The sequence below is a fragment of the Mus caroli genome, unplaced genomic scaffold (assembly GCF_978045245.1).
Source record: "Mus caroli unplaced genomic scaffold, Mus_caroli_1 scaffold_18, whole genome shotgun sequence".
Classification (NCBI taxonomy): Eukaryota; Metazoa; Chordata; class Mammalia; order Rodentia; family Muridae; genus Mus; species Mus caroli.
The window spans coordinates 10,041,591-10,068,743 of NW_028227273.1; the positions used below are offsets into that span (position 1 = coordinate 10,041,591).

General features: G+C 41.2%; 1 protein-coding gene across 2 annotated transcripts in view; it reads left to right on the forward strand.

Moving 5' to 3' along the window:
- Lrpprc (leucine rich pentatricopeptide repeat containing) overlaps positions 1–27,153 on the forward strand; it is an 83,701-nt gene that overhangs the window by 13,633 nt on the left and 42,915 nt on the right. For both annotated transcript variants that reach the window (XM_021186193.2, XM_085832957.1), the window contains exons 4-23: positions 1,456–1,577; positions 1,683–1,741; positions 2,849–2,935; positions 3,481–3,607; positions 4,029–4,173; positions 4,631–4,776; positions 5,029–5,134; positions 5,228–5,335; positions 7,805–7,923; positions 10,619–10,712; positions 13,068–13,134; positions 19,086–19,113; positions 20,758–20,815; positions 21,868–21,974; positions 22,188–22,265; positions 22,606–22,650; positions 22,962–23,075; positions 24,030–24,160; positions 24,789–24,874; positions 26,218–26,425. In XM_021186193.2, the coding sequence (XP_021041852.1) occupies positions 1,456–1,577; positions 1,683–1,741; positions 2,849–2,935; positions 3,481–3,607; positions 4,029–4,173; positions 4,631–4,776; positions 5,029–5,134; positions 5,228–5,335; positions 7,805–7,923; positions 10,619–10,712; positions 13,068–13,134; positions 19,086–19,113; positions 20,758–20,815; positions 21,868–21,974; positions 22,188–22,265; positions 22,606–22,650; positions 22,962–23,075; positions 24,030–24,160; positions 24,789–24,874; positions 26,218–26,425 (2,035 nt within the window). The remainder of the gene's footprint in view (positions 1–1,455; positions 1,578–1,682; positions 1,742–2,848; positions 2,936–3,480; positions 3,608–4,028; positions 4,174–4,630; positions 4,777–5,028; positions 5,135–5,227; positions 5,336–7,804; positions 7,924–10,618; positions 10,713–13,067; positions 13,135–19,085; positions 19,114–20,757; positions 20,816–21,867; positions 21,975–22,187; positions 22,266–22,605; positions 22,651–22,961; positions 23,076–24,029; positions 24,161–24,788; positions 24,875–26,217; positions 26,426–27,153) is intronic.

Sequence of the window (27,153 nt, forward strand, 5' to 3'; positions counted from 1 at the left end):
TGTACCATTACCACAGCGAGTACCTTTCCCTGTGTATGTGTATCCACTATATTGAAGTATTTCTGGTCTGAAAAATGACAAACACCACATATAATCTTTACTGAGTGCATTCTGTTTGTGCTGTTGCTCTGTTGAGACAGGCTGCCGTGACGTTACTCGTGGATCTTGCTCTCAGGGGATGGTTACCTTCAGTGTTGGGACTAAACGTTGTCGCCATGCCTGGCTAAATGTCTTTTTTTTTAAATTTTGAACCAGCTGAGTTATAGTGGTGCATGTCTTTAATCCCAACACTTGGGAGACAGAGGCAGGCAGCATTCTATAAATTTGAGGCCAGTCTAGTCTACATAGTCTTTAAAAAAATCCAAAACTAAAATTTTGAATATTAAAAAATAATTCAAAGCCTACTTGATAACTGGTATTCATTCCCGATTTTTAAGTGATTGAAGAGCAGAAGGAAGCTGAGTCAATGTGATAAGTCTAAAGCCGTCCACCTTGTGTGTGCCGCCTTTCCCACCCCTTGAGTTGATTTTTTTTTTTTAAATAAGTGTTGATGCTTTAAAAAAATACATTTTAGGACATTCTGTGGTAATTTTGTTGCACAATCATGTTATGGATCTAACACATCATTCCTTGTAATGCCCTACTAAAAATCATTACAATACTAAAGAGATTGGACTCCCCATCATAGTGCCTGCCTATAAGGTCACACACATCCCAGGATAGCTGTGAATGTAACTGAAGACCTTTGGTCAAAGGCATACTGCACTGCCAAAAAACTAGACACCACTCTTAGACTGATAGGATGGCCATGGTGTCCTATCAGTAGAATATTGTGTGTAGAATAAGCTGAGTGGCTGTCCTAACAGATGTCACCATAGGCAGTATCCACACAGGAAGAAGACAAGGATGTTAGACTATGACTAAATCATGCTAGCAGGCTGAAAATGGTGTTCTCGCTGAAGGAGGAGCAGGTCCTTGAGGCAAAGGCTTTAAATGACCTGGTAAAAATTAAAAAAGAAAACAAAAAATGCCAACAGTCCTTCTTTAAAAGGCTTCTTTAAAAGGCTTGTAGTCACGGTTCATCTGTAGCATGGTAAGGACCACTTTATAGGAATGCCTCTACCATTCATTCATTCATTCAGTGTATCTGCATGTGTGTGTCTGCATGCCAGAAGAGAGCATCAGATTCAAGTATAGATGACTGTAAGCCACCATGTGGTTGCTGGGAATTGAACTCGTGGCCTTTGGAAGAGCAGAGAGTACTCTTAACTGCTAAGCCATCTCTAGGCTGCCTCTGTTACTTTTAAATACAGAGGTATTGTTAGTGAGTTCTCATATATGAAGACAGTACTATGTTTCGTAAGTAAGCACCCATTAGTGTCTGCAGAATTTAGTGATACTTCAGATACGATGTTAAATGCTCTTCTGAACGTTTGATTTAAATTTCATTTATAGGTGTCGTATATGATGTCAGTCATTACAATGCTTTACTTAAAGTATATCTTCAAAATGAATACAAATTTTCACCTACTGACTTCCTGGCAAAGATGGAGGGAGCAAACATCCAACCAAATCGAGTAGGTAACTGCTGCTGTGGGTCCTGGGTCGCCGGAGCCACTTCTGTTGGTTTTCAGAGAAGCATGATTATGCATGAAAATGCTAAGCAGCCCATTCCATTGCAGGTAACATACCAGAGGCTGATAGCTGCCTACTGTAATGTTGGCGACATTGAAGGTGCCAGGTATGTATTCTGTAAATGCGGGCTACTTTGTAGTTTCCTTTTCATGTATTTATTGTGTGTTTATGTGTATATATGTGTGTGCATGAGCGTGGAATCAAGGACCACAGCTTACAGGAGTCAGCTCTGGCTGTCATATGGATTCTGGTTCTGGGTTCAGTTGTCTGGCTTGGCCAAAAGCTCCTTTGCCTGACAGACTATCTAACTCATCATCTATAAATGGAGGTTTTTAAGATTTATTCATTATATATAAGTACACTGTAGCTGTCTTCAGACACACCAGAAAAGGGAGTCAGATCTCATACGGATGGTTGTGAGCCACCATGTGGTTGCTGGGAATTGAACTCAGGACCTCTGGAAGAGCAGTCAGTGCTCTTAACCGCTGAGCTATCTCACCAGCCCTAAATGGAGGTTTATACAAGTAGATTTATAAATTGTAAAATCCTAAGATATATCTACTTTTCTAAAAAAATATTTTTCTTTATAAAGGTAATTATTTCAGAAGTATTTTAATGTAGTGAATTTAGTAAAATGATATTATTGTATAAAAGGGGAAAAAAGTAAAAGTTATGATCTAATTGGTCAGAACAGAAGCATAAATTGTTAAGATGCAAAGCTGGACTTACTTTTTAAGAACCTGCGTCCTAAGGGAACTTCATCAGCACTTTAAAGTGTTCATTTACAAAAGTAGGATTTCCCCCCACCGATTCAGGTAAAATCAGTTGCAATATTTCTCTGCTTATATAAAATTCATTGCCATTTTAAATTGAAGCTTAAGAAATAAGGCGTAGGTTGAAATACGCAGTCTATATTGATGTTCCTTCCTGCCCCCATGCTAGGGATTGAAGCGAGGGTCTCTCACACGTGCCGGGCAGTGTCTCATCACCAGGCCACACTCCTGGCTTACCCTGGAGCTTTAACAAGAGTATTCAAATGATTGATATTTCAAGGAAAATTTCCTGAGAAGGGGATTATCTTTCCCTTTGTTGTTTTTTGTTTTTGTTTTTGCTTAACAAGGACATGTTTTTATGATAAATAAAAGTAACTTAAAGCCTCGTTCACACACAAATCACAGTTAAGCCTCTGATAAATGTCCCTTCTCTATTGCAGCAAGATCCTTGGATTTATGAAAACGAAGGACCTTCCGATCACAGAGGCCGTGTTCAGTGCTCTCGTCACAGGGCATTCGAGAGCTGGGTAGGTAACTTCCCACTTGGGCTTTGGTTGTCAGCAGGCTTAAGTCCTAGGTTACTGTAGAGAACTCACCGAGCGTGTTGACTCCTGTTCCAAACACTGATGTGAGGTGGAACACAGCGAGATTTTTATGACTTCTCCTGAAACTTGATACACAGAATTTACAATTGCTCAGGGTTAAATATAGGGCTTGATTTGAGGTAATTAAATAATAAAGTTTACTGATCTAAGAAATATTTTATTTTTCTCAAGTGAGTAGTCTGCTCTGTTGTTAGGTAAAGCTGTGTCCTTGCATTCCTAGTGTAAGAGGGATTCTTAATTAATGCTTACATAATTTTACATAAGGGGGTGGGGTTACCTGTAAATACTGCAGGTGCTTACGAGAACGTCTAGTATTCCAGAATTATGTAATCAGTTTAATGAGTATTTGCCCACTTGGGGGATAGTCCCACGGGTTTAAAAGGATTGATTTAATAAGGTTAGGCCTTATATTTTAAACTGGGTGATTGTATTCAGTAATCTTATGTCTTCTTTGGAATACTTTACAGGGATATGGAAAGTGCAGAAAATATTCTCACAGTGATGAAACAGGCCGGCATTGATCCTGGCCCAGACACGTATCTGGCCTTGCTGAATGCACATGCTGAGAGGGGTGACATTGGCCAGGTTAAGCAGGTATGGTTTATGCTGTCCAAGTCAATGTTGAAGTCATTAAATGAACTTGTGTTACATTTTATGTGAAGCAAAAAACATAGCTTGTGCCGGGCGTGGTGGCGCCCGCCTTTAATCCTGGCACTTGGCAGAGGCAGGCGGATTTCTGAGTTCGAGGCCAGCCTGGTCTACAAAATGAGTTCCAGGACAGCCAGGGCTATACAGAGAAACCCTGTCTCGAAAAACCAAAAAAAAACCAAAACAGACAAAAAAAACCCATAGCTTGTGTCTGTTTTAAAGATTTCTCTTTGTAAAGAGGAACGTTCCAAGAGAACTTAGTAGGATGTTGATGGGCCGCAGTTACTGTTGGGTTGGGCAGTTAAGTCTTGTTTATTTAGCAATAATACTTCTAACTTTTCATTTTGATTGTTACAACCATCTTTAGATTCTGGAGAAAGTGGAGAAGTCAGACCATTACTTCATGGACCGTGACTTCTTGCAAGTGATTGTTAGCTTCAGTAAGGCTGGCTACCCTCAGTATGTCTCAGACATGCTGGAGAAGGTTACCTATGAGAGAAGGTCTATTCCAGGTATTTCAGAACGTTTATCTGCACGCCTTCCATTAACACGTGGCTTCCTTCCTGTTTCTCCCCTAACAGCGAGGACTGTGGGGAGGTGAACAGTGAGTACCTGGGTGGTGCAAGCAGGAACGGGGTTACTCTTAGAGATTTAGATCTTTGTGGGGTTTGCAGTTCTTAAGTTTTTTCTTTAAAAATGTAAACATTTTTGTTTGTGTGTTTGGTTGTGCATATACCACAGGTCATGTGTGTGTGTTTGGGTGTGCATATACCACAGGTCATATGTGTGTGTTTGGGTGTGTATATACCACAGGTCATGTGTGTGTGTTTGGGTGTGCATATACCACAGGTCATGTGTAGTCTTTCTCTGCTGAACCGTGCTGCTGGCCCTATTTTTTCTTTAGTGTTGATTACAATTTAAACAGATTGCTCAGTTTAGTAACAACAGATGTCTTTGTTTTCTTCGCAGATGCAATGAACCTCATTTTGCTTTTAGCCACTGAGAAGTTAGAAGACACTGCGTTCCAGGTTTTATTGGCATTACCCCTGTCCAAGGACGAGAGCTCCAATAATTTTGGCAGTTTCTTTTTGCGGCACTGTGTGGCTATGGATACGGTATTCTGCCTGTTTCCACTTTGTAGATTGTGTTTAGTGCTGAAGTGAGACTCACAGGAGAAAATTCATGAGATTAGAATAATTGTAAACAACGTAAAACTTTGTAATGTTGAAGATTTCTGGATAGAAAGGAGAAATTCAGATTTTATTTCCAAAAGGATTGACTGTTGCACAAAGTCATGTTGCACAGAGTCAACAGGCTCTGCCTGTTGAGGCTCTGCCCGACGGTTGACTCGGTGTCTTTTTCCACAGCCCCCTGAGAAGCTGATAGACTACTGTCGGAGGCTGAGGGACGCCAAGCTGCACAGCTCCTCACTGCATTTCACGCTGCACTGTGCTCTTCAAGCCAATAGGACAGGTGCTGTGGTCTTTTAGTGCAGAGCAACGTTAATAAGTGTCTCTGAGCTAGCCTGGTGACGTGGCCTGTGATTTTTATTTCTATTTTTTTCAGCTTTGGCAAAAGCAGTGATGGAGGCTTTGAGGGAAGAAGGGTCTCCTATCCGACCTCACTATTTCTGGCCGTTGCTTGCTGGGCATCAGAAAACAAAAAATGTGCAAGGTGAGGTTGCCTTTTCTGGGGTCAGAACTAGTCAGAGTCTGTTTGTGTTCTTTAAAAGCACACTTCTGAGAATGAGATCTCTCGAGACACTGGAACTGGGTTAAATCAGGCTGAAGTGGATTTTTCCACCTTCATTTCATTTCATAGTTCATCTCTTCAGTTTTCGAGCTGTTGAGTGTGGTTGTAAACAGTTTCTCTAGCTGTAGTAAAGTTACATAGGATGGAGTTGATAAAGCAGAGAGTGTGTGCTCTCTCTGTACCATTCTGTACGATTCCCTTTGTGGGCCACTGCAGCAGGAAAGGTACAGAAACTTGTATTTATTGTAAAGTGGTGCTTGTGACCTGACAGCCTGCTGATTGAAGGACGGAAATGCTCAGTCTTTTAGCTTCTTAAGTACATTTAGGCATTTAGCGTACTTTTCCCTGTACACATGGGATGTCTATAGGATATGAATAAAATGGAACAAATATCAAATTTTAGAGCACAGTATCTAATTCTTTGGTTTGCATTACTGGTAATCAGAAAGAATAGTCTCATAAAAGAGGCTTTTAACAGAAGTGCCTCCCCCTTGGGGAAACAAAATGCTCTTTTTTCATTTTACCTCACAGTGTAATGTGCTGTGGAATGAGATGCAAAGTTGTTAGTGTGACACTGGGTGACAAACAGCGCACAAACAACAAAAAGTGCTTTTAGCAGACTTTCATGTGGCAATTTGATTTTAAATATATAGTCGTCTTCTGGGTTAGAGGAAATAGTGAAACAAGTATTCCCTAATTGTTTCTGGTTATAAAAGTCTCTAATCCTTTTTAGGAAAGTCTTTGTGAAACAATATGTGAGTTGATTAACTCTTTGTGTGCCTCCGGTGCTGAAGAAGCAGGAGGCAACCTTTAGTGTTTCTTATCACAGAAAGTTTACAGCTTTCCGCCAAACTCTTGGCCACACTAGTACTGTTTGCCTTTACACAAGTAGGAAAATGCTTGTGACCTACCTATGTGTGTCTGTGTGTCGGGTCAGTTTCCTGGTTGTGCCATGTTGTAGGGTCTATAGTTGCGTTGGGTACTGCGCTATTAGCAGTTAGAAAACAAAAGAAAGCAGCTGTTTGTAGCTTGAGTGAGCTGGACTTGTGGAAGATGGGCTTATCTTACATCTGTCTGTCCTTCAGATCTCAGAAGTGAGATTTTGAGGAAGCATATGAAAGCTCACATGTTATTATCAAGGGAACTGAGAGGCAAAGGGGTTCGGTGACTGACCCTGGCTGGCCGTCAGTATGTCTGCATCCACATGGCTTCTGCCTGTGGAAATGATGCTTCCTGCTGTCCCTGCTCAGTGGCTGCCCCGGGTTTCCTCACATTTCTAGTTGTCCTTTGGCAACGAGACACAGGAGTGCATACTAAGGATATGCTCTCAGGAACGAGATTTTTAAATCACTTGGAAAACCACGGAAGCCTCTGCTGTGTTAGAGGTACTGACTCAGGACTACAAGAAAGTGTCAGTTGTCCCTCAACTTTTAAAAAGCATCTGCTCGCTTTAGACCTCCTCTTCTGGAGGTCCTGAAGATAGGAAAGTGTCCTGTGCAGTCCCAGAAGTAACCGTCGGTCGGGGCTGTATGTTTTTCTGTAGCTTCTATGACTGCGTGGAAGGCCAGAAATCAGATATTCTCACTGGCCAAATGAGCCTGCTCTGTCCAGTCAGCATCCTGCCTAAACTGGTGGGAAGATGGGACAGCAGCTGCTCAGGAATGCTGCGTAAGGCGTGAGAAAAGCCTCGGAAACAGGCAGAATTGAACCGAGGTTTCAATAATGCCATGATTGCATTCCTATTGAATTTGAGGGAGGAAGTTCACCATCACCAGCCACCCAGAGATTCTTTTGAGTCCTTCATGCTTTTCTGTGGTACAAATAGAAAAGTCACTACTTAGAATATAACATATTTTCAGTGGTCAAACATAAATGAGAGGAAAAGCTCAGAATTAGGACCCAAATGTCCTTTGATATAATTAGCATAAAAGTAAGAATATGAAAGACTGGGCCAGACAGGTGATGTCCGCCTTTAGCCAGTACTCTGGAGGTTGGGACAAGTGGATTGGAGCCAGCCTGGTCTATAGTAAGTTCCAGGTGAGCCAGAGCTACCTAGGGAGACCCCATCTCCACAACAAAGAAGTTTTTTGGAGGGGGAGCCCAGAGAGTAAAGTGCTCTCGGAGTCAAGGTGTGGTAGTTGTAGTAGAGGTGCCCTATTTTTAAAAAGGCTTTTGTGTCCAAAAACATATTTGGTTGATCATAGAAGCCATGATAGACAGTCTTAGAGGGTGGGAGTTGTCCAGGTAAATGGTGTCTCTTTCCCTAGGATGTGGGTTAGACAAAGAACTGAGGACACATTCTCGCTGATGGAGAGAATCGTCAGACTAAACCTTGTAACTTCCCTGAATTCCAAGTTCTTTATCTCTGCCATGCTGTATTTTATCTCACAGGAATAATAGATATCCTCAAAATAATGAACGAAATGGGAGTGGATCCTGACCAGGAAACATATATAAACTACGTGTTTCCGTGCTTCGATAATGCACAGGCCGTGCGCGCTGCTTTGCAGGTGGGTACAAGTGCGCTTTTCACGGCTAATGGAAGAACATCTCGCCCTTTCTTCCTGGTGTTTCATTATCAGGACAGCAACACTGAGTGGAGCACTGAGAACGGTCTTGTACAGTTTTCAGGCTTTATAAATACGCCAGTCAGTGTTATGTAGCCGCGTAACATAACAAAAGAGCATAACCAAAGAGCACCTCCTTCTGTGCTGATGCGACTGTGTGCTAGTAGACAGAACATTAAGGAGACTCGCTCTTCATTCTTACCGTTCTCACTAATCTCCCTGGAAACTGTTCTCACTAGTCTCCCTAAATGCATTCATAGTGCATTTGCTACCCTGCATTCATAGTGCATTTACTACCCTGCATTTGAAACGCCGCTTTTCCGCCATGCTTCGTGGCCCTTCCAGGATAGGGATGGTGTGGGTGAGTGTCACCTGCAGAGCCGCTTCTGGAGAGAGGGCTTAGTACTCTTTATAAGATCCAGATTTGAGGGCTGGCGAGATGGCTCAGTGGTTAAGAGCGCCAACTGCTCTTCTGAAGGTCCCGAGTTCAAATCCCAGCAACCACATGGTGGCTCACAACCATCCATAACGAAATCTGATGCCCTCTTCTGGAGTGTCTGAAGACAGCTACAGTGTACTTACATATAATAAATAAATAAATCTTTAAAAAAAAAAAAAAAAAATCCAGATTTGATCCACAAGTGGTAGCTCATACCTGTCTAACTCCAGTACCTGGAGATCTGACACTTTTTTCTGGCTTCCACAGGTATTAGGCACTCATGGTACATAGACATGAATGCTGGCCAACACTCATACACATTAAATAGAAAAAAACAATACAAGAATTGCCTTTTCTAATTTCAAAGCTAAATGCTATCTATACAGTTAGGAAAAGCGGGTCCGAGGCCCAGGTTTGTAATACAGGTTGTGCCAGAACAGAACAAGCTGCGGAGCCGACAGTACCTTACAGTCTCGATGTCTGTCAGGATGTTCCTCTCTTCCCTTGAAACAGCTTCATAGTCAATTTTAAAATTGGGAGTTATATCTTGAGGGCCTTTACCTTCCTCGCTTCCTGTTCAGGAAGGATGAGGCCTCAGGTGGCACTTGTAACTGTGACCTTCTGGCATCAGCTTCCTTATACTGATACAGTAGCCATGTTGTCATGTTTTCATGCTGTGACTCTGACAAGTGAGCTCTGTCTCAGAAGAGCATGTTGACCTCCTGCTGTCTTCGCTCTACAGTTAGAAACTATTTGTGAACAGTGACTTTCTGCATAGTTTATTCTTGGCAGAAATACAGCCTGAGGGTCCAGTGCCGTCTGGGGTACTCTTGTTTTCTCAGAACTCTTTTAGGGGAAAATTAGACCTAAATTGTAAACTTGCCGAGCTTCGATTGCCTATATTATTATTTTAATTACCTTTTGTTTTCATTGTTAAAATTTCAGAATTAAGCATTATTGGCTTAGAAACAACCATACTGTTAAATGCCTAATTGACCTTATGGTATTACTAAGTTTTTTTTTTTTTTTAATTCTTAGCTACAAATAAAATATTATTTTCATCAGTTTAAAATTATGACAGTATTATATGTCATTCATTGATAAATTGGAGACTATTCGTCAGTAACTATATAACTCATCCATAAATGGGTCCTTGAGATAGTCTTATTTTTTAGATAATCATTTTTTCTTAACATTTTTCTTTTCATACATGAGTGTGCTTAAGAAATCTCTCTGGAAAAGTGGTTATTATTCATCATCTTACATTTTATTTGCTTTCTTCCTATAGTAATATGTAATTCTGTAAGTCATTTCAGTGCTTGTGTGACATTTTATTTTATAGATATATCATAATTTATTTTTATTCTTTGCCTTAAATTATCAGGGTGGTTTGTAACACTGAACTATATAAAAATCATTTGAACTAAATTTTGGTTCATACATTTAAGTTATTTATTGTTGGGATAGGTGATAAACAACCATTTGGAGTTAAATCAATTTGATCTTTTCTTTAGTGCATGTATCAGAATACCGTTTTAGTGGGACTGGAGAGATGGCTCAGTGGTTAAGAGCACTGACTGCTCCTCAAGGGGCCAGGTTTGATTCTTAGAACCCACAGTTAGTTCCAGCGGATCTGACACTCTCTTCTGGGCTCTGCAAGCACAAGGCACACGTGTTATACACAGACATTCATGGAACCAAAAGATCCATAAACATTAAATGAAATGTGTATTTCTTTTAAGCTCCCATTTCTTTCTGTGCTGGCCTTGTAAGTGAGAGCACTGCTGTCCTGAGTGAAATGTAGGCAGGCTGCCTGTGCACTACTGCTTCTTAGGAGCTGGCCCTCGAGCTGAAGTTACTGTTTGCCCAAGGTTCCCTCACTCAGCTCTGTGTACTTTAAGGCCTTTTCTGTTGGGTTTTTGTGTGTGCGTTTTCTCGAGACAGCAGTCCTGGAACTTGCTCTGTAGACCAGGCTGGCCTCGAGATCTCCCCGCCCCTGCCTCTGGGTCCCGAGTAAGAAATAAAGGCGTGAGCCACCACACCGGCTCAGAAGGTTATTCTTTAACAAGATAATGGATGATCTTGGTTCACGCTGATAGAAAACATATGAAATGTTGGAAACTGAAGTGACATATCAAAATATTGTTAGCTATTCTTACTATTGAAGAGTATTATCACTGACGTGTGCTTTATCCCCAGGAAAATGAATGTCTCCTTGCAAGTAGTACGTTTGCTCAAGCTGAAGTGAAAAATGAAGCAATAAAAGGGAACTTACAGAACATTTTGTCATTTTGTAAGTATTCCATGTAAGATCGACTTGGTGTTGACTTCAGCATGTGCACAGGAGTGCGAGCAAGCACAGCTTCAGGCTTTACTAAGGTCACACTGAGTAGCAAGGTCAGGGCTTGAGCTTGTGGCTACTTTGGAGTTAATATTAAGGTTGGAAGGAGCTTGATGGTGGACTGTGGAATCTGGTGAGACATCTGGTAAGCCACTGGAAGCTGCTTCCCAGCTTTAGGTAAGAGAAAGCACAGCCTACGCTTGCTGAACATTGAAAGGCATCATTTGCTCTTCTACGTAAAGTCAGTCCTGTTGACAGAAAGGCAGTGAGGGAAGCAAACAGCCAGAAACAAAATCTGATTTTAACTTTGTCTTTTTCTGCAGACCTTATATTTTATTTTGAGTAAATAAATATTTCTTAAAGTCTTTGTTTTTTAACATGTTCATGATACTATTTGTCAGGAATTCAGATTGTGGGAAAAGGGTTTTGTTAGTTTCTTTGGGGAGTTTTTCAAGAAGGACTGACTTAGTTGGTCTTGAACTCACAGATTTGCCTGTCTCCTGCCTCTCGAATGCCAGGATTAAAGGTTTACCTCTGCCTGGCACAAAGCAGTTTTGATCTCCTTAACCTTTGATTGTTGTATATTTAGAGTGTATGGGGGAAGCTCTGGCGTTTACACCAGAGACTGTTAGTAGGGGAGGCTTAGCATCCTGTGTGGAGAAGCAGTCAGTGATTGTGTAATGGCTGCTCTCTGAGTAGATTGTGCCCTCTCCTGTATGCATAATGGACGCATTTTCCATAGTAACTAGATGAAAGCAGGCCTTACTGTGAGGGACACCCCCTGGGCTGCTCCCCTCCTGGACATTCTTCTTACTTCAGCTTCACACTCAGGAGAAGTGGCACGTCCCACCTAGTCTCCTGACGCCATTCTCTGTAGCTGTCTTCAGACACACCAGAAGAGGGCATCAGATCCCACTACAGATGGTTGTGAGCCACTGTGTGGTTGCTGGGGATTGAACCCCAAGTCCTCAGGAAGAGCAGCCAGTGCCCCTAACTGCTGAGTCATCTCCAGCCCCAAAGTATTTTTGTAAAATTGCATTTTAAAAGGAAAGATGCCAGAGAGTTAAGACCAAAGAATGCCTGAGCTTATTTTTATCAGTCTTCCCTTAGACTCCGAGGTCTTTGAAGAGCTGTATGTAACTGCTGGTATCTGTCCTTGGCAGCTCTTAGGTAGGCACAAGAACATCATATTCTGGGGAAGAATAGCAGTTTTCTCTTGATCGGATTTGTGTAGGACACAGGCTTTCATTTGTAGGCATGTCAAAGCTCAGAGTTGCTGCGAGGCATGTGCTATGTCCATTTCAGGTTTGCTCATATTGTAAACAATTTTCAGATATTTCAGTGAATATCTAAATACTATGAGATTAATGGAAAACATAAGCCCCTTGTTCAGGGTTTTATAATTGGCTTAAAACACTTCTTATGTGGGAGTAAAAATTTTATGTACAAATTTGAGTTAAAATTAAAAATGATTTTCTTTCCACAGCCTTTTAAAAATGAAGTCAAGTGTCTTACTCTTTCTCTGCTATGCATCATGTTCAGGTCTTGACTGTATTATGGATTTCTCGCAACCCACTCATTCCATCACTCAGCAGCCATGTTACATACAGTGTAGGGTTCGTTAATTAGACCAGACCATTCTACTCCTGCTGCAAGCAAAAACCACGGTCAGGAAAGGCCCGCAGTGACCCTGTCATTAAAACTAACTCTCTGGCGAGGTTTACATGGCAAATGACGCTTACTGATCAACTTTGGAGCATTGCAGTTGTAGACTGTTAAATATGCATGAGTGGTAGAGCAAAGAGAGTGGGAGGGAGGGGGAGGGGAGCAGAGGAAGCCGCAGAAGGGAGGGTCTGTCTTGTGGTAGCTGCTGCCCTAGCATGGATGCAGACAGTGGTCATGGTGGAAAATGGAAGAAAAACTGAAGGTTCACTGGGCCCCATGACAACTCTTGGAAAATCACTTTGTTTTGTCTTTGGGAAGGAAGAAAGTCACCTTGCTAATTTCCTTACCGTGCCGGTGTCTGGTGAATACACTTTTAGTTATGTAGTAGAGCAATTTATTATGAATTTGCTACTGTATGAAAGCAAGGCTTTAAAGGATGTCTTGTTACACGTATTATTTATATTTATATTATTTACATTGCATCATGAAGTAACTTTACGTGAGACATTTTATTTCTAAGTAATGTTTCCCAGTTGAAAGTGCAAAGGTAGGCAAACCAAGTCAGCACATGAGTTGCAGCTTAGTGTGGGTCATTTTGTTTGCTTGGCCTGAGATGTTTTGACAATCGTTTTTCTTTTGCAGTGGAATCGAATACATTGCCTTTCTCGTTTAGTTCCTTGAGAAGCAGCCTAATTCTAGGCTTCAGGAGGTAAGAGTATCAGCCTAAATATTTTCTGTCACTGGACTCCTTTCCCTAGTGCTCCTGTGTTTGTTGAAAACTGCCTCTGAGACAAGCTCTGACCCTCGTGAGACTCAGGCTGAGTTAGGTCTGGGCAGTCTTTCCATTACCTTTCCTGCGAGATGCACGTTCACATCACTCTTTGAGCATTCAGTTTTAATGGTTTTATTCTGTACATGCTACTAATTTACTCTAAGATGTTTGAGGACAATTAATGAACTTTCCCTAGTGTGTCCCTCTGTTGCTATTACTGCATTGAGATACGGAAGCAGGAAGCAGGCAGACCTTACAGAGAGGAGAGCTTTTGTTGAGAGGTGTGTCCCTCTGTTGCTATTACTGCATTGAGATATGGAAGCAGGAAGCAGGCAGACCTTACAGAGAAGAGAGCTTTTGTTGAGAGGTTCTGAAGCCTGCACTGGTGTTGATTTGGTCCGTGAGTGTTTGGGCTGAAGCACAGAGTGGATGCCACCTCACACTATGATGAGAACAAGTGGGCGGAAGCCAAGAGCAGCCTGGGCTTGGGCTCACTCTTAACAACTTGTTGTAGTGAGAAGCTCAGGAGAATACTCTAACCCCTCCCCAGGACAACTGCCCAGTGATGGAAGACCTCCGTTACATCTTACCGTAGGCCATAGTGAGAGCCCAGCTTCCATTATGCGAACCCTTGGGAAGAAACTCAAGTCATATCTTAGTACCCACCAATTTTGTTACTTTTTAAATAGTCACAGAAAAATCAAAGCAGAGTGAATGATTGCCTCCGTATCCCATGGTTTCCTAAGTTTCTAACTGCCATTCTGATCCTGCTGAATGCCTAGATACACATTGGTTTCTTTTTGCTGCACTACTTTTAAGTTGTAGACATAACACCCTGGCTGTGCAGTGTTCTTCAGAATATCAATATTATCCCTAAGGTACTTGAAATATATTGTCATGTGATTCATATAGTCCATGCTCAGATGTTCTTTTTTTTTTTTTAAGATTTATTTATTATATGTAAGTACACTGTAGCTGTCTTTAGACACACACCAGAAGAGAGCATCAGATCTCATTACGGATGGTTGTGAGCCATCATGTGGTTGCTGGGATTTGAACTCAGGACCTTCAGAAGAGCAGTCAGTGCTCTTACCTGCTGAGCCATCTCTGCAGCCCCAGATGTTCCTATTTTAAGATGACTTAGTATGCAGAGTCGCTGCTGCCAACCTGATACCTGAGCTCAATTTCTAGATCCCACGTGAGAGAAGGAGAACCCAGTTTCCCCCTAGACTCAGGGTTATGTGTAAAGCTGGGTGTGATGACAGCCACTGTACTCCCAGTGCTGGGAGGTGAGGCAGACAAATCCCTCCAGCTCAGTGGCCAGCTCAGTGAGAGACCCTGTCTCGAAGAATACGGTGGAAAAGGAAAAGGTTCCTGCAGTGGCCTCTGGCCCCTACATGAGCATACATACTGGTCTGCTGGTGCATGAACAAGTTCATCACACACACACACACACTTTGTGAAATGGCTCAGTGGGTGAAAACACTTGGAAGCCCAGTGGCCCGAGCTCAGTCCCTGGAACTGACACACCAGCACATACAGACACACTCTTCTTTCTGCCTCTGCATGTGAGCCATGCCACGCTTACACCGTGATCCTAGCCCGTAGAGCATAGAGTCTACCGGCGCAGGGAGGACTGCTGTAGAACCCGACTGAAGAAGAAACAGTCGCAGTGTTGGTAATGAAGGACGGCATATGTCTGTCCTTGATGCACGACAAGATCCCTTCTCACTTACACCTCGGCTCCTCAGTGTGTCTTCTGATCTCAATACTTTTTAGTCCGTTTGAGTGGCATTTTTCAAAATTTCTCGACTTGTGGAATACTTGCATCATAAAGCTAAGCCACTGTGGTAGGAACAGAAATCTTAACGGGTACAGCCTGCTACTTGCCTGGGGCAGAGGTTGAGCTGACTGAAGTCTTACAGCTTCTTGACCCTGGAAGATGCCGTCTGCTTGCTGTGTTTTCTCTGATCCTGCTGACTCATGGCCTTCTCTATCAGTGGCTTGTTGGAGATGCAATAAAATTTTAGGTTGAAGTAACAACATCCATAAGAATATAGATGTGGTCACTACTTCTACTTCACCCCAAAACTTAACAAAAATTTAAAACTACACGAGGGTAATTACAATCCTTTATGTCAGCATTAATATAGTCAAGTCTTTAATGTGTTGTTAGAATAAATAGCAATATATTTTAAAATGTTGCAGAACATTCTGTATAGTAGTCAAGCCACCTATTTTGTGTACTTTGGAGAGTCGTGTTATATGTGATCAAATTTAGAATAGAATTAGAATTGACTCAGCACTGAAAAACAACAAGAGACCAACCAAGCAAACAAACAACCAAACAACAACAACAAAAAAAAAACCAATGTTTTGGGCTGGAGAGATGGCTCAGCAGTCAAGAGCACTGACTGCTCTTCCAGAGATCCTGAGTTCAATTCCCAGCAACCACATGGTGACTCATAACCATCTGTAATGGGATCTGATGCCCTCTTCTGTTGTGTCTGAAGACAGCTACAAGTGTACTACTCATATAGAGTAAATGAATCAATCAATCAATCAATCAATAAATAAAAACTGAATTTTTTTTTAAAAAGAAAAGAAAAGCCCACTGTCCATAAGCCAATCTGATGGCCTTTCTCAATTGGTTTTCTTCTTAGAGGACTCTGCCTGTGTCAAGTGGTTAGAAGTCTACCTAACGCACTTTCTTTTTTAACTGCATTGTTGTTGTTGGGTAGGGGATGGTGCATGTGGGGTTCAGAGGAGCTGATGTTCCCCTTTCACCTCACTCTCCATCAGCCGTGCATCATGGGCTGTGCTGTGAGCAGCCTTTACTTGCCTCGCCAGCTTACTGGCTTGTGTCTCCATCTCTGGCCCTCTGTATGCAGTCTTCTGAAACCCATGCAGACCTTAGGCTTCCTGTGTGGCTGAGAGTGGCCTTGAACTCGTGATCCTCCTCCCACTCGGATGCTGGGGTCATAGGTAGTACCACCCCTTCCTTCCGCTGTGCTGCCACTTGAGACACATTCCCAGGCCCATCTCGTAAGAACTTTGAGAGTGCTGGAAAGCCGCTCCGGGGAAGGCTGTTGGGTACCACCAGCCCTGGCCATGCCTGCTGCAGGGAACCTGGCTATGGGGCCTTCGGAAAGTTGTTAAAACATACAATGCTGTCTTTCCAAAGACAAAAACCAAAAAACATTCAACATTAGGGTATTCCTCTATATATGGTTTTCACTTTATAAATTGTTTAATAGCATACATAGATAAAATCACTTAAGTTTCAGTCATTTACGTTTAAAGCCTTTTTTTATTATAATGAGATTTTCTACTTCAAATTTTCTAAAAAAAAAAAAATGAAGCTGCACAAAAAATATTTTGAGGCCTTAGGACATACATAGCTCAGTTTGTAGATTGCTTGCCTAGCACGCGTGTTTTTCTGAGTTGGTCCCTAGCACCACGTGAAGCAGATGGAGCAAAATGATCTGTGCCTGTGATCTCAGCCCTCTGGAGATGGAGGCAGGAGCATGAGCAGCCAGCACATCCTCTCGGGCTACCTGGGGCCCTGACTTCACGCACGTGAATAAGCCACAGTCGGAGCTCTCAGTCAAATGTAGGATGCAGTTGTGTTTAGAAAGAGTGAGACTTTCTTTCCTCTTACCAACAGCAAAACAAAAGTGTAAGTGGAAAGGAGGCGAGGGCTCCCTTGGCTTGTGGTTGAAAGTCCTGAGCCATTGGGAGGCAGCTTCTGCACTCAAGTCAGCAGCACCTTGACGAGATGTTAAAGCACTGGGGAGGGAGCAGACCAGGGTTCTTTACTCTTTGGTCAGGACGGATTTTCTGACTTAATTCACAACAGTCTGGATGTTGTTTGGGAAGGTTGCCAGCCATATGCTGAAATGAAAGAGCTGGTTTCTTGAACCTAAACTGTGTAAGTCATTATTAGCCTTACTGGAGTCATCAAATCAATGCCAGATCTTCAAGTCCTCTTTGTAAACAGTGGATGAGATGCCTTTGGTGTTGTCTGACCTCACCAGAACTGAGAGATGGGATGTTTGCTCCTAATTCGTATAGGAAATGCGCCAAAGGCTTAAGCAGAAGTCATGGGGAAATAAGCCCAGGTCACTGTGTTGGTTTTGTCTTTTCTCTCATTGTTGCTCCCCTTGGCCATCAGAAGGTCTGTCTGCTCTGTCTGTCTGCTCTAGCTCCCTTTCTAGCTTCGCCAGGCAGACTTTAAAGGAGGAGCTGGTGGAGAGCTGTCAGCAGCACAGACTTTGGTACCCAGACATCTCTGACCTTAAACTCCATAACACAATCCAAATGTTAATGTTTTCTTACAAATTGTCCTCCCAAATTCCATTATCACTCTAGAAAAAGCTTGCTTAAAACCTGTAGTCAGTCCGCAACAGAAATAGTACCAGTATTTTTTTCAGTCCTGTTCTTCACAACAAAACAAACCCATCCTTAAGTAAAACAGACTAAAATTAAGGGTAGTGTAGGGAAAAACAACAACAAAACTGTCCTTTACAAGTTCTGCCTTCTCAGAAATTTATTTTGTGGGTAAAACAGAAGCAAGAATTATTTGTTAATTTATTAGTGGCAGATGCCAAGGTTCATAGCTGTGGTATCTGGGGTCAAATGGTTTCAGTTATTTCTTTTCTGTTTTCTTTTTAAGATTGTTTATTTATTTAATTTATGTATATGAGTACATTGTAGCTGTCTTCAGACACACCAGAAGAGGGCATCAGATCTCATTACAGATGGTTGTGAGCCACCATACGGTTGCTGGGAATTGAACTCAGGTCCTCTGGAAGAACAGTCAGTGCTCTTAACCATTGAACCATCTTTCCATCCCAGAAGCAGGCATTCCTAATAGTGTAAAATTACCACAGAAGCTGAGTATATACAGCTGGACCTGAGGACAAAGCTCAGCGGTCGTGAGAAGTCCACATTCATTTATGGTCCTGTTTTTAAAATGGTGTGTCATTTAAACAGGCCATATTTAAGTCTAAGGTTTTTCTTTGTTTCATTGAATTGATTTCAAGTTTTATAATACAAAGAATCCACATATACCCTCTAGAGTATAGTATCTTGTCTCATCATTTGTACTGCCTCTATGTCTGTCACATTGTGCGTGGGTGGGGGGCGGGCAGGAAGAGGGTGTTTGTGAATTACTTGAGCTTAATCGCGTGGCCATCCTCTACCATTTGGTATTTTAGTATGTAATCTAAGAAGACAAGGATGTTCTTTCCTGTGACCTCAGTTAACACATTTAGGAAGTTAAGCATTCCTGGGCTACTTTTAGCTAACATACAGTTTATGATTCTGTTTTAAAGTTTAGGTCCTTTTTCATATCTTATTCCCTTTTTGTACAAAGTCCTATTCAGGGGTGGCTATTAGTTGCCATTTATTTAAAATGTTCTCTAATCTGGAATAACTTTGTCTTTTATGACACCGATCTCTCACAGTGGTTCCATGTTGAGCTGCAGGTTGTATGTCCTGTGCTAGATTGCTTTTTCAGGGAGCTGCATCCAAAGACATGGTTGTTACCCATGGCACGCGGGAGTGATTGATACTAGTATCGATCACTCAGGCAAGGTGGTTGAGTTCTCCATATTTCAAGTGAGTTAGACACTTGGGGCCCATGCAGATAAGCCTACTCTTTCAGACCTGGACCCCAACATGTAGAGGTAGGTGGCTTTTTAGTGGTCCCCATCCAAACCGAAGTTTATTTTGAAAAATTAGTTCCTTTTCTTGAATAGTTCAATTTGTTATTTATTTACTTGTTAAAGGCATTGATTTTTTTTATTATTATTATTGATTATATCATATAATTACTGTTTTTTGAACCTCTGGGCTTATTTTTAATCCTTTGCTGCCCTCTGCAGGTCGATGAACATAGATCTTTGGAGCAAGGTACGTAATTCCTAATACTGCAACACAATGTGATATGTGGAAAATTATCAAAACCAAGTTTAATAGCCTCACACATTTCTGATGTATTATTACAAGCTAATGGATTAAGAGTTTTGATATTCATAGTTTTAAAACAGCAGGAAAAATGTTACTCAATTAGTCTTAAGTTCTTACTATGGTTTTCATCTTTCAAGACAAAAATGCTAGAATTATTGTGGTGACATTTGATCTTGCAGGCTTAATAATTTTTTGGTGGTGCCAGGGTGGGTCCTTGCATTTCCTCAGTGAGCGGTTTCACTGAGCTCATTTCCAGCCCAGTTTCCTTGATCTATTCACGTGTGTCTCTGTGTGGTTATGTGTCTGTAGGTGAGTGGTATGCAGACCAACCCAATACTGCGTGCTATCTTTGAAAGAAACCACCTGGTTTTTAATGCCAGAACAGTTAATGACTGCATGAAAAGATTTTAGGTCAAGAAGATCTGAATGGACGCCATTCGCTAACCTTCCCAGTTTAAGTTTGTTACGTTTTATATGTTTGGTGTCCAACTTGAACCCAGAGACTTACACGTGCTAATAAGCAAGTCAGGCCCAAGTATTTTTTTAAGTATAAATTTCATCCAGTTCTCTACCTGGCATTCTTGCAGCTGCCTTTCAGAGTGGATGCTTAATTGTAGTATGTAGTTGGGTTCTATAGAGAAACAGCCCATCGACTAGGAGACATTTACTGGTGTATTCATTAGATGGATCTGTTGAAAATTGTTACTGAATACTCCAGTTGTCTCACATCCTCTGTGTAGCTACAGTTTTTGTAGAATTTACTAGCGTACTTTCCTTTGTGTTGCCTAAGGGGCAGCTTATAGAGGGCTGCTTCTCTTTTTACTGTCACCTACCCTTTGGATTGCATTAGGTGAAGCATACCATTCATGATAGCAGAAGTAACTCAAGTTTGGCTTTTATTAACACTAATGATATATACCAGGCTAGGCTCAGCTGTGGACTACACATAAAGCAGCCAGAGTCCTGACCCTGACCATCTAGACCATTACTATATGTTTCTGCTCCGTGTTCAGCCTGAGGATTTCAGGATAGGGTCAAACACTATTTATGGTAACAGGTCGGTGCCAGAGGTATACAGTCATCTTAATAATAAAGTTTGTACTTGTAGGATATTTTTACATTGAAAATTTAAGTGAATGAAAAATGTTAATGAGAAATGCAAAGTGCATATTGTTTTCTGGTCTAGCACATTTTACTTGTTATTTTCCTAATATTTTACCCAAAAGGGGAGCAATTGATCCAATTTGAGTAGACTCCGACTGCTATGATGAGAAACAGTGCTCTTCTGAGTGTCCAGAGTCAAATTTAAGTGTTACGTTAGAGCCTTTCTTTGTGATGTTTCATAATACTGCAGTTTTTCTTCATTTACTTAAAAATTATTTTTAGAAAACAAGTGTACTATTTAAAAACCAAACGATCTGTGGGTGCGGTGGGGTAGGGTGGGATTACCGTGAGAAAGTAATACCTCACTGGGTAAGGCATTGTTAGTTCAAACATTCAGTCTCATATTGTACTTGGGTTTTTTGTTAGTTTATGTTTTGTTTTTTGCTTCTCTTGCTGCAATGCATGTATTTCCTGTCTTAACAGATAACAGAATTGTTGTACAAGGATGGACGCTATTGCTCAAAGCCTCCGGGACCATCTGGTAGCGTTTCTGTCTGTATGATTGTAACTTAGCCACAGAGCCACTCTTTTGTGTAATGATGGGTTAGAAGGATTACAGCAGCAAATACTCTTGATTTTGAAAGTGGAAATTTGAACACATTTGGTTATAATAATCTCTATAGAGAAGTACATTTTGAGAGTATGTATGTATACACTATAGTGTATGGTATTACTACATATATATATATATATATATTTAAGACAGAATGTGGAGCCCTTGAGGTATAGATCAGAGTTCCTGATATTATCTGTGAAGATAGGGTTAGAAACTACTGTGTCTCCCTGTCTATGATTTCAGTGTTTTGCATGTGTGGTTAACTTTATGCATAAAGTAAGAAAGGGCTTCGATTTTTCACTTAAATACAGCTTACTAACTAAAAGACATAATTGAGAATTTAATGATGTCAGGACTATATAGTTTCCTATAAGAAAGTGCCCCTCTTGGAAGTTCAAACCTCCTTTCCTAGGCACTGACACATGGCCCTATGAATTTTATGCTTGAATGCATAAGAAAATTACTGTTGTTACAAAAGCATCTTTGTTAATCTTGGTTTTTCATTGGCTAATAGGCAGCTCTCCATGGGATTACTATATCTGCTCATTAACACTATTTTAATTTTGTATGCTCAGTATTTATCAGTCATTTCTAATTTTCAAAATATTGTCCACAAAAAATTAGTATAGAACTATGTGAAGACATTTATTTACACTCACTACGTGTGCTTTGGACAGGGGAGGGTGAGACCTGGGCAGGACCACTTCTGTCACAGAGCAGTTGAGAGAGTAGATTGAAGTAAGATTCAGTACTGAGAAGCTGTCACTCGGTCTGAACATAATTAATATTCCTTTCACTCAGCAGTTAGAGATGCGCTCCCACACCACAGTCTCTATGCCTCAGTGATCACTGTTGCCACCTCAGAGCCTCTCATCAGGGTGACATCGCATACCAGAGTGATTTCTTATAAATTAATCTTGATGACATGACAGTCTCGGTAATTTTAGTGGAATGCTTTCTCTTGTTTTTTTCCACAGAAGCTGTTGGCTATTTTCTTTATAACTTGATTGACAGCATGAGTGACTCAGAGGTACAGGCCAAGGAGGAGCGTTTGAGACAATACTTCCATCAGCTGCAGGAGATGGTACCATTTCATTTTTGCTACATACTGCCTGTCTTGCCTGACATGTATCTATTAGGTTTCAAATGCTGCTTTTAAGAACACCCGGACTGCTTCTCAATGACACGCGAGAGTTAGAGACTTAAATTATGTCTGAGGTAATCTCTGTTAGAGAAATTTCAAGTTGGTTGTCTCAAACTCAGCGTTTTCTTCACCCCCTCCCTTTCCTTCTCACAGAATGTTAAAGTTCCTGAAAACATCTACAAAGGCATTTGTAATTTGCTGAATACCTACCATGTTCCTGAATTGATTAAGGTGTGTGGGTATAATCCATCAAACTTTATTAATTGCTTCATTTATATGTAGAGAGTTTTTACTTAAATTACTTAAATTTAACTTGAAGGGTCAAAATTTTTCTGTTCCAAAAACAACCATAAAAATAAAGCTTTTATTGATTGCTGGTAGAAACTGTTTATATATTAAAGGGCACATCTAAAACATTACAGTGATTAATGCAATATGAATAGGATTCCTGCAAAAATTTAGAAAGGTAGCATTAAAATGAGGTGGGGCTGTAAAATTTGCCTTTAATATTCACTAACATATTTTTCCCCTATTTTTTCTAATTCTGTACTAATTTGATTCCCAATTTTAGGATATTAAGCTTCTGGTTGACAGAGAGAAGGTAGATTCTCAAAAAGTAAGTAGTATCTGACTTTGTTGTTTGTTTGTTTTTTTTTAACTACTTCTAATGAGAATTCCAAACAGTGTCCCTGCAAGCGATCTTGTCTGTCTCTGAGCTGGTAAATCTATTCGCCATCTCAGAAGAACATCTAGGATGTTCCATATGATCTAGGAGAGAGTTGTGAACTCTCCCCCTCTGCAGACCTGAGATTAATATTTAATATCCCTTGGAGCATTTATGACAGAGAGAGAAGCAAGGCACTCCCAGGGCTGAGTGATAAGGACTGTATTTCCTTTCCGTAGTAAACTTTTGTTCTTCCCATGTAGACTTCTCAAGTTACCTCATCTGATTTGGAGTCAAGACTTGAGAAACTCAAAGCTGAAGGCCAACCTGTGGGAGCTGTCCTGAAGCAGCTTCTCCTGCTGCTGTGCTCAGAGGAGGTAACACTGACAGCTCTTTCCTTTTCACGCATGCTTTCGGGGTGAGACACTCTATATAGACCACAGTAAGTCAAACCAAGTATAATGTTTATGAATTTTACACTTTATTATTATGTGTCATGCTTGAGAACAGTTCAATTAAATGAAAGGCTAACTAATTTCAGCGACACCTTGAATGACATGTTTTCAGGTTGCTGTAGTTTTGTTTATGATAATCTGCAAAGTGAATGATAGTAACAGCGTGATAGGTTTATCATACATGCCAAATGTCCTTTCAAGCCATGGCTCCGGTCTCTCATATCCAGATTGTCAAGCAACTGATCCATGCTGGAGTCATTTGCAAGTCAAATACAACAAGCTTGTTAATGCAGGGATTGAAATTCCATTTTCCTGCTAGGAAAAAGCTTTCTGAGATAAAGGGTCCCTTGCCTTCTCCAGCAGGCCTGCAGCTGCACCTTGTGTTCATGTTAGTGTGTGTGCAGTTTGTTCTGTATCCCTACACTTTGGAAGTTTCTGCTTGAATAGACTTGTTCACATGCCTGTGAATGTTTAGGGAGAAGTGTGCTGTGACTAAACTTTGAGATGATGTCATGGCCCTGTTACATCCAAACCAGGTTTCGTCACATTGCTTGTATACTGAACTATTCTGAGGGGCTTTTCAATTCTGTATATTTCTACCTCTGGAAATTAGACTGTTAGAGAAGACTTGGAAAATAGTGTAATAGTCTAATTTTAAATTACAGATAAGAAATCTTTTAAGCCCTGCATATATACAACTGGCTTGCACATGCACACACACACACACACACCCTTAGGAGCAGAAATAAGAGTATGAAACCATTTTTTTTTTTTCAAAATACTGTCAACTTTTTTAAAACTCTGAACAACACAACAAAAAATCGTGGTATTTTAACTTTTTTTTTTTTCTCTTTTCACTAAATCCTTTTATTGTAGAATATGCAAAAGGCCCTTGAGGTGAAAGCAAAATATGAGTCAGACATGGTTATTGGTGGCTATGCAGCATTAATAAATTTGTGCTGTCGACATGATAATGCAGAAGATGCGTGGAACTTGAAACAAGAAGTGTAAGTGCCTTGCAACTGGAATAAACCAGCAGATGCATAAAGTGCCCTGATGCACTGAATGGATTGAAGATTGCTCTTACATTCTTGTAAAAGCTCTTTTGTTTTCAGTGTTTGTTTAAGTTCCATGCTGGAAGGGCTCCTGAGTTACTGACGTCAGACTTCCTGCAGGGCCTTGTCTGTGTAGTAGAACATTCTAGTTCCCAAGCCAAGGAGTGCGGCAGCCGCTTCCAGTGAGCTGCGGCCCGTCCGTCCCTTGCCCTGTAGTGCTGCACACAGTCCTGTCTACCCCAGGCAGCTTGCGTTTCTTTACTACCAGGTTCTAACACGGAGATAAGTAAGTGTAGGTATTCGGGTGTTCACAGTGAAGGCTAGAACATGAAAAGACCCGTGAAGACAAAGTGTGTCTTCAGTGTCTTCCTGTGCAGCCAGGCAGTGTGTGCTTCTGCAGTCCTCCTTATGCGTTCATGACTGTAATTAACTTCGAATTGATACATGGTTTCAAACATGTTATGTGTCAAGGCGGGTATCACATTGCAGACTGTTTGGTTAGTTTTTGGGAAGTGATCAATTGACTACGACTGTCGTTTTTATAGTTAATTGACTCCCATAACTCTGGCTTATTTTATAGTGACCGCTTAGATCCTTCGGCTATTCTTGACACCGCCAAGTACGTAGCCCTTGTAAAAGTATTGGGAAAGCACAGCAGACTCCAAGGTAAGCCCCAGGACATGGAGGGACTCTGCGACACCAGTCTCTACCCTGGAATCACACGTGAATTGATATTAATGGCTATCATGCTCTTCAAAGTGCTTGAATACTTTGCATACAAATTTGCATGTGAATCCGAGCAGCGACTGCATGGGCAGTGCAGGCCATTAGTTTTAATGGATAGGCAGGCTTGTCATTTACTTTTGCACAGCTCAGTGCCTTTTGCATTTCTGCAGCTAGTTTTTATTAGCATTGCTGTTTGGACTGAGTTTGAAGATCATGACTTATGGCACAGTTTGCTTATGTGCCTGCACTAATGGCTTTGTTTTTGCTTAAAAAGATCTGAAGGCTGAACCTACAACCTGCGAACACAACCTGATAGATGTGGATCTGAACTGCCAAATTTTGTCTTAACCTTTAGCGACAGTAGCAAGACGGATATTTTAGTTGAAAAGTGAATTTGATTACATGGATGGTTTGCGTGCTCTAATTTCCTTGTTGGAAAATTGCTAACCCTAATAATCTAATTGTTTGCACTTGCTATGCAGTCCTCCTGTTGCTCTTGTTGTTCTTGGTCCTCTTAGCCTGGTACCGGGACCTGGTCCTTACGTTTCCTCTCTTTTATTTTCAGAAGAGACGGAGTGGGAGCTCTTTTTGATTTGAATGTTGACATTTTTCCTAGGAAGTCTTTCTAACACAAATTAGTCTGCTTTTTAAAATTAGTTTTTGTGAAGTGGTCAAAACCTTTGTCTGTATAATAACTGAGAAGAAACATTATAAAAGTGCACTTACTCCATATTCTAAAATGTTTGTTTGTGCCTTCCTAATGAAGCTTAATGAATCTAATGTATTAGTATGCGGTCTTTTGGAAAGCTTTCATTGGCTCTGCTTGGCTAATTAGTATCGACATAGCAAACAGGCCGTATCGGTATCAGACCATTAGTCTGGCTGAAGATACAGTGTAAACACATCTTTATTATCTGGCCTCCTGACAAGCCATCTGCCGAAGAAACAATGGTGTGATTTAGCAGATGTTAGCTCTGAACGATAAAAGCATCCATTTAGCAGGATCTTACAGCTACAGGGCAGACCATACAGGGCTGCGTGGTGCAGAGTGGGCACGCGGTCCCTATCTATAATTTGTAGTCAAAGTTGCAGGGAAATGATAAAACCATGCTATTGTGGATTTATAATTGTAGTCTCGTTTAGAAATGCAAGTAGTAATTAACTCGAAATCGGCATTATACACTAGAATTTACATTCCTGCTGGGCTCGAAATGCTGGTCTAATAGCAGTTTGTTTTCCCTACATGAAATTACCTAAGGGTCTTTTGTGTTACTTCATTGTAGATGCTATTAACATTCTAAAGGAGATGAAAGAGAAGGATGTTGTTATCAAAGATGCAACAGTCTTGTCCTTTTTCCACATCCTCAATGGTGCAGCTTTAAGAGGTGAAATTGAAACAGTAAAACAGCTGCATGAAGCCATCGTGACTCTTGGGTTGGCAAAGCCGTCCAGCAACATAAGCTTCCCATTGGTCACTGTGCACCTGGAAAAGTAAGCTCATTGACTTTGGATTTGGGATGGTGGGATTACCAGGATGTGCCTGGATGTCTGGGGCTTTGCTCTGCAAATACTCTGGTGATGTAGAACCCTTGACTCATTTGTTGATGTATAAGGAAACCAAGGTAGACTAGGAATCCCTTTGGACACCAGCAGCCCAGCGGCTGTCTTTTACCTGTCAGTGGAGGTCTCTAGTGACTCTTGTTTTTTAAAGAGCGTATAATGGAATTATATGAAATTGTATCTGTGGTCGGGTGTGGTGGTACACACCTATAATCCCAGCACTCTGGAGGTTAAGGCTGGAGGCTGATAGCAAGTTTAGACCCGTCTGAGTTGTGTAGTGAGTTCTAGGCCAGCCTTAGCTACAAAGCAACGCCTTAACTCCAAAAACTAAAAACAAGCCAGACATGGTGGTGCATGCCTTTAATCCTAGCACATGGGAGGTGGGAGGCAGAGGCTGGCACATTTCCGAGTCCTGGGCCAGCCAGGGCTATAGTGTGAGAACTGTAAAGAAATGAATAAGTAAATACAAAGTTTCCTCCAACCTTTGAGTCTGATAAGTGCTGGTTATTAATGACTATAAGAAACTAAGATCCTCTGGAAGGCTTTCTCCTTATACCCTGTGGTTGTTATCCAGGGATAAACAGAGACCTCTCCTGGCATTCCTCCTCTGTTTGCTCTGTAACCACATGCACCAGGACATGAGTCCAGCTCTGAGAAGT